Source organism: Ceratotherium simum, chromosome 8, assembly GCF_057802395.1.
Source record: "Ceratotherium simum simum isolate JZ-2026a chromosome 8, ASM5780239v1, whole genome shotgun sequence".
NCBI lineage: Eukaryota > Metazoa > Chordata > Mammalia > Perissodactyla > Rhinocerotidae > Ceratotherium > Ceratotherium simum.
The window spans coordinates 35154997-35172285 of record NC_141907.1 but is presented as its reverse complement, the minus strand read 5'-3'; the positions used below and the strand labels follow the sequence as shown (position 1 = coordinate 35172285).

General features: G+C 35.1%; 1 protein-coding gene across 3 annotated transcripts in view; it reads left to right on the top strand.

Annotated features, from left to right (window-relative positions):
- ATP8A1 (ATPase phospholipid transporting 8A1) overlaps window positions 1-16353 on the top strand; it is a 219198-nt gene extending 202845 nt beyond the window's left edge. For all 3 annotated transcript variants that reach the window (XM_087434255.1, XM_004419020.3, XM_087434256.1), the window contains 4 exons: window positions 1981-2069; window positions 2785-2877; window positions 10107-10195; window positions 11406-16353. In XM_087434255.1, coding sequence (XP_087290381.1) covers window positions 1981-2069; window positions 2785-2877; window positions 10107-10195; window positions 11406-11503 — 369 coding nt within the window. In that variant the 3' untranslated portion in view covers window positions 11504-16353. The remainder of the gene's footprint in view (window positions 1-1980; window positions 2070-2784; window positions 2878-10106; window positions 10196-11405) is intronic.
- The last annotated feature ends 936 nt before the right edge of the window (window positions 16354-17289 follow it).

The window sequence follows — 17289 nt, the reverse complement described above, 5'->3', positions numbered from 1 at the left end:
TGCGAATGTCGGCTTTAAATCTTTTAGGTTTGGATTAACTCTGCAAAAGGAAAAAAAATCTGACGGGCTTTCAGATATGACGCAGAAAAACTTTTTTCCCCTCAATTCATGTTGTTCATTTGTAAAAGCCAAAGGCTGGTGGACTGAATAGTGGGTGCCAGTTGTTCCGCGTACATAGTTAACATCACAATGGTCAGAATTAGCAGCCTCGGGTCTCCACCACAATTTTTGCCTTTTCCATCAGCAGACATTTAATACAAGGTGGCAAAGGCAAGAATAAATCTTTCTTCTCTTGCCCCACAAGATAAAATAGATTAAAATTAAGCCAAGTAAAGGTATTTTCCCTTACATGACTGAATCTTCTCTTACCTTTCTCCCTCAACCCGAAGGAAAAAGAAATGGGGTTTTTTACAGTCATTACCTTACTAAAAAGCTTCCTTCAACCTAAACAAAACCCACTGACTTGAAAGACATTTCCTATTATGTAATTATTGTTGGTTTTCACTATTGAGGATGTCAGCAAACATGTCGAAGATCATGTTTTGCTTATAAAATAAAGTGACTTTTATGTGAATATTTTTCTTCTTGTTGGTGCCTTAAATATGAGTGCTATTCTATTGAATCCACGTGGCAACCTTTATTTTCTGAAATTTTTGGTAATAGCGTGTTGATATTTTAAACGTGGTCAGAGCTGTTTAATCCTACACAAGGAAAAACCTTAGCATCCTTGACCCGACAGGCTGTATCAATAAGCCCATGGCAACGTATAAAAAATTTAAACAGCAGTTCCTGGTCTTCAGTTTAGAGTCAAAATGAATAGGTAATCTGAAACATAATTTAAAATTAGTAATATTTAGACTTGATAAGGATTGATTAGGACTGTTATGTGTAATTGTGAAATTGCCTATAAGAATTAAACTCTAGATCATTTTTAATTCCTGAATCACACCTAGTAAAAAAAATTTTCTTGTGAGATTTTTAGTAGAGTATAAATGTGAATGTGCTTATTGGCTGCCTTTTAATAGAGTTATAACAGTACATTTATGGATTTAAATAGGTAACTGGAAATTTACTCGTGATAGACTCAAAGAAGTAAAATAAAATGTTTCTTTTGGTTTTATTGTGTGCCACTATTCCTTTTAAGCTCTGTAATCTGATTACATTACAAGAGGATTTTTTTTATTATAATTTCAAATAGCTAATAAAATTTATTAATTGTTTAATCATAGAATAATTTTCTTTGCAACCCAAAGGCTCTGATGTAGCAATTTGGGATTTAATACAACGGAATGATTACAGTTACTTTTAAGACACTTTTGTTTGGGTTTTACATACTAGATATTTGGTTTGACTTTAGCAATAACGGGATGCATTGATTCAAGTTATGTAAATCTTTGAACAAAAATTAAGATTTTTCCTACCTAATATCAGCCAAAAATAATCAAATTGTTATTTTCATAGATGTCTTGATTTGTTTATATTGTGTTTATGATTTATCTAGATGATTTTTAAATATGGTGTAATGTTTTACAAAAGTAAAGTTAATTTTCATCTGTCAGAAATAGTAAATTCAGTTTCTAACTAGGATTTATTTTACATGTTGTATTATAAGCAAATTTCATCCAGAATATGTTTGAAGTTTGCTCAAAAAGATTGATTTTGATATTCTAAGTTATAAAGGAAGGTCAAAGTTTTTTACTCCATGTATTGACCACAGTAATAAAAATGTCGCATAAAAATATGAAAAAGATTTGGTACATGATAAAACTTTGCTATATTAGCTACTTGAGGGAAAAAATAGATACAGTAAATGCATGTTTTAACACATTTGGCTTTTAATTCCAAATATTTCACAAGTTTAAATTCAGAGTTATTATATATTCTCTTGCAGAATGAGATTCTTAAAATCATATAAAAAATAAACATGAATGATGTATTTCTTGGTTTTTAAAGTAATATTGTTTCTGATGGTTTCCTCAGGCAGCCATGTTGTTTAGTTCCGGAGTCTTTTGGATGGGCCTGTTATTTATCCCTGTGACATCTTTGCTTCTTGATGTGGCGTACAAGGTGTAAGTATAATACCCGATTATATACTAAAAATATAGATGCATGTTAATCCTCAGATTTCTCTAGTTGTAATATCAACTCAAGAATGTAGTTTGCAGAATAGGAATTAGTAATATTAATTAATTCTACGTAAATAAAGAAGAAAGGAGTGATTGAGAAACTAGAAAACTAAATTAGTTTAAAAGACCAAGCGAGAAGTAAAGTAGGTAGTTTCAATTAACATTAGAGAGTACATTTTTAGAAATCAGCCTGCAAAACCCCTTCAAGGTAAAAGAAAAAAATTCTTTCATCTCCAGACGCACATATATTTTTTATTAGTGAACAATAGTTGTGAAAAGAAGTTTTTTGCTTGCCTGAATCTAAATATATATTTAAAATACAGAATGGAAATATAGAAACTAAAATTTTACTAATTTTTCTCAAAGATTATGAGTTTTAAAATGCTATCTCTTCCCACAAAAAAGATCAACATTAATTATATAATGTTTATCAAATAACTGAGAGTTTTAATATTATAAACCTAAATCATTTATTTTAAGACTGCCGTTTCTATAATTATATTAATACTCAAAATTACTGTAGTTTTTTAGATTCTATTGAGAAACTGTTGCTTGTACTCTGGTTATTGTTATACTTAGCAGCAGCATGATGATAAACCAGTCTTGTAAAGTCTTAAGTCTACACGCAAATATTTCTATGCAAATCCTTTCTTTGCAGTATCAAGAGGACGGCTTTTAAAACATTAGTAGATGAAGTTCAGGAACTGGAGGCAAAATCTCAAGACCCAGGGGCAGTTGTGCTTGGAAAAAGGTAAAATACACACTGAATATGTTCTTTTCCAAGTGAACTTTAAATTTATCTTTTACTTGTGGTTAGAAATAAGCGGTAAGCATTTATTGGTTAACATGGAGCTAGCAGTGTCATTGGCAGATTTTGATATCAGAGATGTGGGTTCAAATCAGATCTGTCATTCACTAAGCTGTGTGTGTGACCTTAGCTAAGTTACTTAATGCTCCTGAGCCTCAATTTCCTCATCTATAAAATGGGGTTGATAATACCTACCTCATGGCTAGTTTTGAGAACTGAATAAAATACTATCGATCAAGCAGGTAGCTTAGTGCCTGGTGCTTAATGAGCATTAAATAAATGGTTTATTGATAGTTACCAATATTATTGTGTTCTTAAACTGAAAGGGGGATGAACAAAAGATTTTTAGCTTGAAACAGTATCCATGATAAAAATACTATGTAATGAAAATCAGAGCTTGGCATAGGGCATACTGCCCTCCAGTTGCACTGTGGTTCAGTACGTTATTAGGAACTGACCTAGCCGTATATCATATATGAAGTGAGTTGTGGCTTCTAAGTCCTTTTCCTTACCACCATCACCCCCAAAAAACCAAAGTTAGAAAGCTAATCAAATTTACTAAATTTACAAAGCTTTATAAAAAAGAAATTAAAATTATTTGAAAGCAGTCTGTAATAAAACACAATTATGAATACCAGGGATATGTTTTATTTTTTCTCTTTCATCACACTAAAATGAGCTCAAGTTTTGTCTGAACCATAGGAAACATTCTGCCCCCATATGTGTCACCTGCAATGTGATTCACTGTTGTTACTCAGTTTGACACAATGGAGTACATGTCAGACTGGGAACTCAAGCTAAGACCTTGGCTTCCAGCCCTCACTGACTCTCATTAGGCCAAAGGAACACGTCACACACCCGTCTATGCCTCTCCTTTAAAAATAATAGCACTGGCACTTGTGGGGTGCTCATGACGTGCTGGGTGCTGCACTTACCACTTCACACGTGCTATCTCACTGAGTCCCTATAACAACCCAATACAAATCAATCATCCCCATTTTTCTCAGATGAGGAAACCGGGCCTTAGAGAGACTAAGTTCTCCAAGTCGTAAGCAACAGAGTGGGGCCTTGAGCCCACATCAGTTGATTCTAGAGCCCCTGCCTCTAACCACTCACTATTCTACCTCCTTTTGCTGCTTTTCAGGAATGTGATATAGCAGCAAAAACAGCCTGCCACTAACTTGACAAAGGCCTTACCCTCTGTGAGTCCGTGTCCCTGTGTGTGTGATGGGAATGATGATACCTACTCGCAGGGTTATGGGTCTTATCCTCCACCCTCCACATTCCCCTTCATCTCTGTCCCTGCATCTAAAAATCTACATCTACTCCATAGCCTGGCATAAATAGTCCCTCAGTAAATGTTTTCTCTTTCACTTTGTTGTAAAAAGGATGTAATAAGAGTTCTAGCTCACAAAATTGTGAATAAAACCATTTATTAACAATTATTAGGGAAAGGCCACTGATAATACTGTTACTACTCTTAGGAGTAAATTTCTCATATTTGTAAGTATGTTAATAAAACATACGTTCCACCATAAATGACCACCAACTTCTCCGTGGAACATGCATCAGATAAATTTCCTGCTGCTACCCAGCTCATTTGCCTAAAATAGCTATTCATCTTTTCTCAAGAACTCAGGAATGAGTTAGCTGTTAGCTAAATACTATGGACAAAAACCCCTGGTACAACACGTACCCCGTGTTGCCGTTACTGCCCGTCAGTGGTCAGAAGGATGGTGATGGTCAACATGACCATAGTGTCTTCCTGTGAGATGATAGCTGGAGGACGTGGGAAGAAAAAGGATCAGTGGAAGGAGAAAGATAGCAACTGGTTGAAAAAGTCTTCATGCTAAACTAATTACGTTCTAAATTAACTAAGGAATTATCAGAGTGATTTTAGTGCCAGGATGATTTTAGGACTCTTGGAAAATGAGATTGATGTCAGATTTCAAAAAAGTCAACTAATTTTATCTACATTTTCAAAGTGGGATAAATTATGATTTCTGTGTATTCTAGCGATATCAGACCTCCTTTAGTCCCAAAACGCCATGTTGTTTTATGCCTCCCAGGCTTTGCACAGGCTGTTCCCTTGTGTAGAAGCTGATACCCTCTTACAGACTGGGCTGTCTAGTTCCTAGCTTTCAAACCTAGTTCAGATGCAATTACGTCAACTTTCACAGATAAAATTAATTTCTGCTATCTCTGTACTTGATACTTGTTGTGACATATATTGCATTGTATTACAATGTACTTGTTTACCCTGTTTGTTTCCCCTACTAGATTGAGCTCCTTGAAGGAGAGGCCTCTGTCTTAGTCTTAACTGCAACCCAACACCTAGCACAGTGCCAGGAACATAGTAGCATTTGATAAATATTTGTTGAATGGATGATCAAATGGTCAAGAGAATGAACTAAGGAATAAATGAATGAATGAAAGAATGGGTGGGTGGGTGAAAGGATAGCTGAGTAGCAGGTAGTAAATGGATGATTGACCTGTGGGTAGTTAAATAAAAATATGATACATAAGAGCATAGAATTATACAGGTTAGACTTCCCAAACTAGTAATATCCAAAGTAACAATAGTTTACTTTTTTGTCATAGAATGATGCCATCTTGTGAGTTGATCAGCCCCAATTTTTTTTAATCTTCACTAAGCACCTCTATGAAGTCAAGCTACACATAAAATGAAACTGTGTCAGAGAAACTATAACTTGTAAGCACTGTATCCAGATCAGTATTAATTTCATTACTCATTTTTAAAAATTAAAACATCTTGGTTAAAATAATTAGTCTTTTTTAGTAGAAAGAGTATGCCACTTATAATATTATCCAGCAAATTAGATATATTCCAATTTTACATTGAAATTTTGGGGAGAGAGGTGTGTTTTATCGTCTCAGTATTTTGTTTTCAAGCCATGGGTTATGATAGAAAGCAATTTAAGTCTAAAATGTTGGGAGAATAAGTCCAAACCTTACTCCTGATCACTGTGTAGCCATGGCTTATTATTTTTAAGAAAAAGACTTATAAGCTAAGAAACCCTGTTCTTTGCTGGAACTTTTATGTGGACAGGCTCCAACACTAGGGAGCATAAGCATCTACAATTCCAAAATCCAAAAACTTTGAAATCAATTTTTTTCCATAGGTTGATAGGAAACATTTGCTGAAAAAAAAACTAAATCATTTGTTCTATAAATATAAGGGCATTAATAGCGTTTATTTTTTCTACAATGTAAATATTTATACATTTTATAGCAGAAACACTAATTTTTTGGAATATGAGCCTCTCAAATCCCACTGGGGGATGTTACGTCTATAAGTTGTGTATAACATTTTACCTTCTCTAAAACAAAACAAAACAAGTGAATTCAAAACCCCAAAGGTTTTAAAATAAGGGATTACGGACAGTGGGCTCATTGGAAACAGGGCAGTTCTTTTTGGATATCTTTCGTGTGTGTTTGAGAAGCAGTGCATCTTATAGACAGGCAAATACAATAATGAGATTAATAAATTGTTTTATATCTAACTGTAGACATTAGCCAGCATATCATCAGCAGTCATTACTAAATAGAATTTTAGCCCAGGATCCTCAGGTCAGTGCTTGTTTATTTGTCCATTACCATTGTTTGGCCCCTAACCTTAGCTTTAATGAAGAGAGTAGAAAAGTATGGATGTCAGCTAATTTGGTCATGTGGCCAGTGATGATGGTCTCTCCCACAGCCATTTTCTGAATTGTTTATCTTAATAAAAAGCTATTTTAATGTTGCCACAGAACTAATAGAAAAGAAACTATATTTCTCAATTTTCACACTGGATTTTGGATCAGTATTACACAAATATCTTAGTAGGGGTTTAGAATAGGAGGATGTATCAAATATTTTCCCCCAGCCCACTCTTATCACAGTTATAATGGTTCTATCCAGCATTTGTAGAGAAAAGTGACAGAACAACAACAACGAGGTGTTATCTCCTCCAGAGCAGAGAGTAAGCCTGTTATAGTCATTGTTTATCTCCCACCACCACCATCTGGTACAGGACAGCTGTCACATGCTATACACTAAAACATTCTATGAATGAATGGTTATTTACTTTCTGGAGATCCATTTTAATGAGTCAACCAAAATAACTTGGCAACCCAATATAAGACAAATGCAAATTTACCACTCATCAAAGATTATTGAAAACACCTTAGGATGACATGTTCCAGGACGTTAATGGGTTTTTGTCTATACTTTTTTTGGTGTTTCTAAATGAAATCTCATTTTAAAACATGGTGTCTTTCCACCTCCTCTCCACCAAATATCTAAGTTGCAACATTTTAGTGGGCTTGGAAATAAGGTAACAATATTTAAGTGATAGTTGTGTGATTGCACTAAATAAATCCAGAATTTGCATAGCTTGGTATGTAAATGAAAGACCATACAAATTGAGTAAAACTACTGACCAAGAGTTGTGAATAGGATGTGGTTTTAGTTAGAAGGTATCTTAGAGTCTTTTTTTCCCTTCTCATACTGTGTTAAGCTGTTCAACAAAAACTGAAGTTTTAACGTTATCTATTGGTGTTAATACGTGACCAGTGTATTTTATAATGTGACTTGATAGTAATATCAGTACCCATAAACGTCGATGGCACAGAATTACATAATTTTGAAATGATGAGCAGTACCCTAAAGGTAGGATAAGACTAGAGAAATACAAATCATCATTACTCATTATTTATTAAGCATCCTCCTATGAATGGCATTTGTATTCTATAGGAGAGATTCTTTGCTCTGCAAGAACTAAAGCAAGAGGTTCAGTATAGCTAAGACAAAAAAAAATTCCAACAACAAAAGCCTAGATGTTTTCCTGCTAAGGAAGTGGAGTGGGGTCATTATAAATTAAAACTCCTGTGCAGCAACAGACACCTCGTGTTGAGCGAATGTTGAATCTAAACCAAGGCATCAGAAATGATCCTCGATAAGTATCTTTTGTTTTGTGATAATCTCTGTTCTAGTTGATTTTTTATAATAAATCCTTGGGATCTGGGGGTTGGTAAGGATGGGAGGGACAGCATTTATTGAGTGCTGCCTGAGTGCCAGTCACTGTGCTGGAAGACATCCAACTCCCTGCATCCCCACAGTCAGCCTGAGGGTTGGGGATTGTCCTCCTGTTATACATGAGATGACCAAGGAAGGTTCGCCTGAGGTGACCCCGCTGCTGATAAGTAACAGACTCAGAATTAAACCCAAGTAAGACTGCAAAGCCCATGCTCTTTGCACAGTAGTATGCTCCTTTCCAAAGAAAGAGACTGTCTTATTGCTTTTGCGTGTGTGATGAGTACACTAGACATTAACTTGATGTAATAGCTGAGTGAAAGTATAGCCTTATATGAACCATTATAAAACAAAATTACATTATCTTATATATTTAAGTTGCCATAATATGAAAGATGAAATTCTCACATCTGCCTTAACACTTTAATGTTGTAATATTAAAGGATTATGCATTTAGGAAGGCCAGCCTGAAACCAGGAAAATGTATTTTGGGAAGAAGAAGCTACATAATGATACGTTGTCATCCTCTAGTCTTGTAGTCATTTCAGTGTTGAACACCCAAGACTTCTCAGCGCCCCATCCACAGTGCTCTGCTAACAAAATCAGACCACCTGCTGCTAAAGCTGCCGACTTCCTCAAAGCAGTTACATATGTTAGTGTTCCTCAGGGTCCCGGGGTCTGTAATGTTGGATCATTTTAAGAGTAGAGTAAGAAAAGTGACTGTAAAAATGGCCCTTTCTCATTCCCAAAATCTGTTTATTTCACTGGCCAAAACAAGTTTTACAAGTATTTGCAAAACCGCTGGAGTTTTAAATTAATTAGCTTTCTTGCCTTAATGTAGCTAATTCCCAGTGACAATAAAGTATGTCTAATAAGTACCAGTTAACATCCCTAAACTTTAAAAAAATATGTGTGGAAGATTACTACAAATGTCAACATTTCTAAATATTTTACTTCAGCAAGAGCCGAAATGTTTGTATAATTACGAGTTCATTTTGCAGAGGATCCTTTTTTTGGGTATATGATAAAAATTGTTCCATTTCAGTGTCTCAAAAAATTTGGCAAAATATGGAACTAACATAACTTACAGCAGTTTAACTAAAGTTTTTATAGTGGGGAAAATACAAGATGGAAATTTTTCAACTGAGTCAGTTCCAGTGATTAAAACAAAATTACATAAACATTTGCTGCAATGCATGTGGGTTGCTTATTAGCTCTTCATACTTATTATGTTCTTTGATATCAAAGCAGAGTTTTATAAATCAACCAGTGCAGAAATAGCATGATTGAAAGGATTGATGGTGTTTAAAAGTACATTTCAGAGTTATTACTCAAATTCATTTATTCAGCAAATACTTTGTTCTGTGTGCAGTGGGGAAAAAAACAGATGCATTATTTCTTGCAGTGTGCTTTTAGAAGTTACATAATTATATGGATTTGTTTCCTTGGAGAAGATATTCTAAACATTCATTGAAAAATAAATATTTTTCTGTGTCGTTTTACCTCTTATATTTCTGAGTATAATTACTTTCTGAAAAGTTTTTTTTTATTTTAAAATGAAGTTAAGGAATACATTTCATAGTATGTCAGAGTAGTAGTAGAATTTTTCTAATTAAAAAGTTTATGAAATTTCTTTTCGTAATTTTTAGGATTTCTTTACATAACTAAAAAAATATTGTGCACCAAAATATGTGCAAAGTGGGAAAAAGATATAAGTAATAATTTTTTTAACTCTAAAAATATGTGCTTAGAATATGTAAGTAATTCAACCAAGTAGTGAGTCAACCAAGATTTTAGAAGCTAATAAACTACTGGGAGACTGTGTATTTTTTATTAATTGTATTGTGCAGGTTCTATATCTCCATTTGACTTAAATATAACTGGGAGGCAGATAAATCTTTTGACTGGATTATTGGAGACAGAACTCTCCTTAGCTATGGAAAAAAATGGCCTCAAAAGTATCTATCTAAATGCTTGAAATCTCATTTGCTGAGAAAATGGGGTAAAAAAAAATCACTAGACTACAGATTTCTCAAGCAATCTTTTGTTTAAGTCTAACTCTGTCTGGTGGTCCTTGGGCACACTGGGGTCTCTGCCGAGTTGATAATTCATTTCACACATTTGCACCTGCTCTGCAGCCTCACAGAGAGGGCGCAACTGCTCAAGAACGTCTTTAAGAAGAACCACGTGAATTTGTACCAGTCCGAATCATTGCAACATAACCTCCGTAAGTATTTGAGTTCTTCTTTTTTAAAAAATTCTCTGCCATTATTTCATAGCATTCAAGAGAGCAGTATTTTGACTTTAAGGATATTTAACTATTTAAAATTAACACCTAAAACAAGTTTTGCATATTTGCAACATGTTATGTAAATAACAAGTGTTTAGAGAATCCTTTGCGCACAACCATCTCACTTTCAGCAGAAGAAAGAGAGCATTTTAAAATCTTGCTGCTCTCACTTAAAGGAAAATAATATCTCCACATGCCCCTGGCTTCCTTAAATCTTAAAAAGAACAAGTAAAATAAATCTTAACTCTTAAAAGCTGCCTCTGTATTGTTATCTTTTCTACTTAAATAACTTTGCAAGAGCCTTTTCAGCTTTCATACAGCACAGTGAAACATATATTCTCCCCTTCAAAAATATTTATGAATGTTTAGAGTTGTAAGAAATTATTAGGTATCACGCCCTCTTAACATTTCAAGGATCTAAAAGGAATATAATATATAAAGCCCTGTGGTAGATGTATTTGTGTTAGTAATATATCTTTTGTTTCATGTTGTTTCCCCATATAATTTATTTTCATTTATATATGCTCATGTTTAATGCTTTTGGTCTTTATACTTCAAGAGGCTGTTTCTAAAGATGTGATCCCTTTGGGGGCCATTTCTTATCCCCACGCCCCCTCCAGCCATGCTGGGGCACTAGGGAGTTTATTTGTAGATGCTGGGAGCCAAGGAGAATGTCATCTGAGGGAGAGAGATCACTTTCCCACCATTCCCGGTTATCTGTGTTTATCTCCATCTCCTCCTCCTCCTCGCTTTGATTCTCCCTTCCTGCTCCTCCGCCGTATCTGTCTGGAAATACATGTACCCACTTGACTGACTCCCCCACCCTCTCTAGTAATCTGGAGGCAAAAATTAGATGGGTTGGACTTGAGATGCTGAATGGAGAATTGAGGAGGATTGAGAGCACCTACTCATTTACCTAGAAGCAGAACTCATAAAATCGAAGCTGGCAACCTATAGTCAGCCCACTCTTCAGTTTGCAGTTGAGTCTGTTTCTTTTCCGGACATTAAAAATTAATGTCTGCATACTTTTGAAGGTGGGAGAGATGCATTAGTTTCCCAAGTTAGAAAATGAGCACTTAAAACTCAGAATAACAGAGATTTCCAGTGACTTCATGATGACCATTTCTATTTTATCTTTCACTTACAGACGGGTATGCTTTCTCTCAAGATGAAAATGGAATCGTCTCACAGTCTGAAGTGGTTAGAGCATATGACACCACAAAGCAGAGACCCGATGAATGGTGATGGGGAGGAGCTGCGAGGCAGGCTCTGCTGTGTCTCTAAGGAGAGCTCCCAGGTCTGCACCGGAATCTGCTGACCAACTCCAGTCTGGTCCAAGGAGGGGAAAGGTGGATCTGAGCTCGTCTCGTTGATTGACATTCAGATTCATGTGTATTATAGACAGAAGCACTGTGCAACTATACTGTAACACCATCTCTTTCAGATTTTTTAAAGTATTTGCTAAGTCTTTGTAAACAAGAATTGAAAATGATCTTGTATCTTGCCAGAGCACTTTCTTAAACTGAGAATAGGTCAGTATTGTGCTGTTACTCTGGGGCTGTACCTGACTATCAATTTATTGGACATACCACAAGGCGACCCACCATTTAAAAGACTCTAAAATGGTAATAAGTTAAAGAGACTCTTGATATCCAGACTTAGATTTCAGAATATGCTGAAAAAAACCAGCATTCTTAAGGAACTGACTCACCTTACTGAGCAAATTTCTAAACAAGACATAAGTGTTTGTGTCAAAAACTGTCTCGATAAATGTTTGCCAAAGAAGTTCAATAAATGTATTTCTCATTCAGTAGTCATTTGCCTAGAAATTTAAGAGAAGGTTTACTTCTAGTTCTGCTGTAAGATCTGCATGCTTGACTTTTCAAATGTAAGAGTGATTTACAAAAATGAGTATTTCGGGCCGGCTCTGTGGCTTAGCGGTTGGGTGCGCGCGCTCTGATGCTGGCGGCCCGGGTTCGGATCCCGGGAGCGCCCCGAGGCACCACTTCTCCGTCCAACGCGAGGCCGAGTCCCACGTACAGCAACTAGAAGGATGTGAACCTATGACATACAACTATCTACTGCGGCTTTGGGGGGAAAAAAATGAATAAATAAAATCTTTAAAAAAAAAAAAAAAAAAAAATGAGTATTTCAAGGCATTTGCTACTAAAATCTGTCATGTTGCACCTTTGGCCTTACAAATGCTTATTTCTGGTTTGTCTTGTTTATTTGTTGAAGTTATAAGGCACATGTGATAATGTGACTCTGTCGCTACAATACTGATTTTTAAACCTGTATTTATGTCTCAGTCACTTCTGATGAGGTTTCATCATCGTTTAGATTCTTCTAAAAAGCTGGCTGCTGCTGTAGACTGAGTGATGTCATTTTGTCTTAAAGTTTTCTCTCTCAAAAGTATGCTTACGTATTTATGTGAGATTTCCAGTGCTTCTGTCAAGATGTTTGGAATACCATGCCGGATAAACGCATGGGCTTTTGTAACATACGTAGTCTCGGCTTTTGTCCTCTGTATTGGGTCTCCCTATTAATTGCCACTGGAGCTGCCTGCTGTCTTATATAGCAATCTGATGTTCTGGTGACTGCCCCTGTACTTAAGACTGAGAATTACTTTACAGTTCACTTGTCAAGCAGCTCCCAAGATTAAGTCACACGCTGCTAATTGGGACAAAGAAGTAGTACATTTTCCCCATTTTAAAAACACCTATTTTACTCAAGCCTGTAATTTGACAGCGAAAGAACACTTTTCATCATAAGTTGGTTTCATTAATATATTTTAAAATGTACATTCAGTTTACTTATTTTCAGCGTTTCCAAGACATCTCCTGAAAATGCCTATTTTGCTACCAAGATATATGAAGGGGCTGTTTAAAAACCACAACCAGTTTTCTACACTATTTTTAAAATAATACTGTCATTTAGAAAAAATAAAAGGAATTCTAGTTTTCAGATACACTTCAGAGATTGAAGCAAACTTTTTGCCTTTTATTCAAAAGCCTGTTTGCCTTTAAGTGGACTTACCAGCAAAATAGGTAGAACTTCCTCTTAAAATAAAAAAGTCGACTAGAATTGAGAAGAGAGGTGATTTTCCAAATCACTCCTTGAGTTTAATAATTTCACATTCTCTTCACCCTTTTTCCCAATCTAGATCTAAAATTGGGCTATTTATCATTTCCTTCTCTGCATTTGTAGCTATTTAGTTACAGGTATGCCTCCCATGTTTTCTACAAATAAGAAAAGTTATAACACATACATAATTCTAAGCTAAAGGGGGCAAGGAGTTGACATACTTCACTTCCCAGAGCCTTCCCATTTGGGACTCAGATCAAGAGAATCATGAATCAAAACCTCCAGCAAGATCACAGGTGTAAGAGGCTAAGATCATCTTCAGAATTGTGAAGTCACAGACTTTAACTGTCTACCGAATGGATATTCAGAGCGGCTTTTCTGCGCCTCCTAATGGTGATAGTTGAGGTCAAACCACAAGAATCAAAAAGCAATGAAGTGCATCCCTCCAGAGAAACCCTTTATAGCAGTTACAGAGAAGAGCTGCTTCCATTTGCCCTCCCCTCATCAGTGGCATCCTTCTCCAAAATTTTAATATCAAAATGTGATGAATATAACAGAATGGAATTTTCTGACTTAAGAAAACTAAAAGTTTTATTTTTATCTTGAAACATGGATTGTTTCTGTGGAGCTCTTCAACATGAGTAGAATACTCATGGTTAATAAGTTAACATACAAGATCATGATCTGAAATGTGATTCGTTATGCCCTTTTGTCCCATGGTCCTATTTTTGAATTATCAATACGAAGTCCATGTCTTTGCCTCTTGGTTGGGAGTAGAGAGTGGACAGCAGGGAGTGGCCTCCTTGGTAAAACTTAAAATATAACATTGCAATTGCAGTGACTTTATAGTGTTAAGTTAGAGAAAACCCTCTGATTTTTTAACCTTCCTAAGGGGGGAAAACGTGACACAGTTTTACCAGGATTAAAATAAATAGTTGAAGTGACTTTTAACGTATATTTTCTGAAATAAAGGACAGGTACTCTTCAATTAAAAAGTCCCTTGTAGGGACTCGGGCAGATGCTAACACCATTGCTTTACAATGTTTACAATTCAGAAAATACTACTTACAGCAGAAAATCCTCATTCATTTCCCATTGAAAAGCTGGGAGTTGCTTCTTTAATGTTGAATAGTACACAGTGATATTAAGCATGAACTTTCTAAATGTTTTATATATACAAATAAAAATATATTGGTGTCTCACACCCAGAAAGATGCTATATGATAGAAATTATTAGCAGGAAGATGGTGTTTCTCAGGAATGTAGTAAATTTAAAATGATGTGTGTTGCCCACCCTTCCACACCCCACTCTGTCTGATGTGAGCCTGCTTCAGCAATGTTGCAGAGTTAATGGAAAACTTTTTCCAATCAAGTCAGGTGAGCATGTGTTCTGCTCAATAATATTAGCCATTTACATGAATTGTATGGTCATTAAATGGAATCAGTGATTCCTCTTAATTTCCAGGGGAAAAAGTGAATTCAAAAAATCAACATGTATTCTGATCATTACATTTTACATTTTAATTTTGCAGTTCAGCATTCTAAATATCCAATATGAAAGTCATATGTTAATTTGTTCTGCATTGTGTGCACTGTACATCACTTATAATTTGTCATTTAAAATATGCTTTCAGGAAGTGAATGCTAGTCTGAAAGTAATAGAGTGTATATACATAGTTTTTAAATTATAACAATGTCATCATTAACACAAAGCTAAATTATCACTAACGTTTATTTTTGTGCAGCTGCCATTGGATAGTTCCTGATTTTAGAACTTATCAAATAAATCTATAATCTTATGTACAAAATTTGTCAAGAAAATGCCCACCCCATTCACATCGTATGGACCAGGCCTATGGAATTCTTTTTGTAAATTACTTAATGTAACACCATGCAGTCTGGTGCCTAATAAATGCTTTTTAATGGTGAACATTTCCATAATGTCTCTTAAAGAGACCACAGTCTGATTTTTCTCACATTAAAATAACTGAAGTCACTTGCAAAACTTATACTTTGCTGCCTTTTAATTAACCTTCAACAGCTATTAAAATGGAATGTAAGTTAAATTTTGAAGAAAAGGAAATAAATGTTTTCCATTTTTCGTCTTGATTTATTTTCTGTATGAGAGCAGCTGTGTTTTTGATAGGTTTATGGTTTGCATGAATTAATATTTAAAGTGGTCTAGGCCAATGCATGGCTATTGCTGTAAATCTTGATGTTTATTTCTGTCTTATAACATTCTATCATGGCCTACCTGGAATTTAATATTCAGTGGACAAATTAGTTGGTCTTCTGCACAACTTTTTTAAATAAGTACATTATTTTACAAACAAATTTGAACAAATTTAATTGAAACTTTTGTTTAACTTGCCTCTAAGAACTTTTCTTAATAAAGCTCACGAAACTTCTCAGCAAATAAATCTCTTGTAAGTAGGAAAAAGCTAGATTTCATACTTGCTTACTTTGAATTAACAGCAACTTTCCATAGGTAAATCTGCTCTTGCAAAGATGTGAGCAGAATATTAAAAAAATAATATTTTTATGTTTCATAGTTGTAGAATAGAAGCCATAGATGCAGTAAATACTGTTTGTTGTCTGTTTTACTACTTCAAGCTTCATTTTTCACATTTTGAAGTTTATTAGGTTAAAAAAAAAAAGGCAGCCTTGGAAGGCAGCTACTATGGAAAATTGCAGTTTGCATTAAAGACAAAATAGTATTTTCAGCTCCATAAGAAACCATTCCTGCTGAAACTGCTGTAGAAATTGTGAAGCTGCATGAGTGGAGAATGTTGAATCTGTGATTGTAGTAGTTTACTCAGGTTTGTTGATCTCAATGTTCGATGCACTGTGTTTTATAAATAATTATTAAAGTTGAGTGATATTCAATTCTATGCAGTGTTACCTGTCATTGACCTTTTGTGAATGTGCATGTTTTAAACTGCAAATTTTAAACATTTTATCCTCTAATTGTTATTAAAAATGAAATAAACTTTACCATTACATAAAGAAAATTGTTGAAGTTTTGCTAATTTTAGAAATTATATTGCTTTATAAAACCTTCAAATCCACAGTAACTATAGTGTGAGGTGTATCCATTTAATAATGTTTTAACATATTTTGTTTACAACCCCAGTGATATACAAAATATTCCTTCATTTTAATCCAGGTGAATGAAACATTAAGTGGAGTGTTTAAACTCTAATTTGATAAGAGTAGTTTTGATAACTATCAAAAAAATTTTTTTAATAAAATTACTGTATTTTGATTCTTCAGTCAGAAATGCCTCCCAGGATTGTCCGATTACATATTTAGGGTTTTTGGGTTTTTTTTCTTTTGGTGAGGAAGATTGGCTCTGAGCTAACATCTGTTGCCAATCCTCCTCTTTTTGCTGAGGAAAATTAGCCCTGAGCAAACATCTGTGCCCATCTTCTTCTATTTTATATGTGGGACGCCTGCCACAGCATGGCTTGATGAAAAATGCATATGTCCATGCCTGGGATTTGAACCTGCGAACCCCAGGCCGCTGCAGCGGAGTGCGAGAACTTAAGCACTATGCCAACAGGCCGCCACTCCCCCTCCCCCAATTACATGTTTAAATCAGCCTGCAAGTTAACAGCTAATTCATGGCTCCATCCTTTCACATAGGATGAATTTCTTAAGTTTTCTAAACCCACCATGTTTTTTTAAGTTCATGAGAAAGTGGCCAAGTCGAGCCAATAACATTTGCAGAAAGTAACCAGAAAATATCAAAATTGCCACGTGAGACAAAAGTATAGGAAACATGGGAAATGAGAACAAGAGCTTTATCAAAAATAAGCATCATTGGGTTAAAAAGAAAAAACTGACACTGCCATCTGGGAAACTGCTAGAATAGGACTCGTTCACCGAGGGGCACTGAGGAAGCAGTCTGAGGAGCCCCTGGTTTTATTAGAATGAGGCAGCATGTG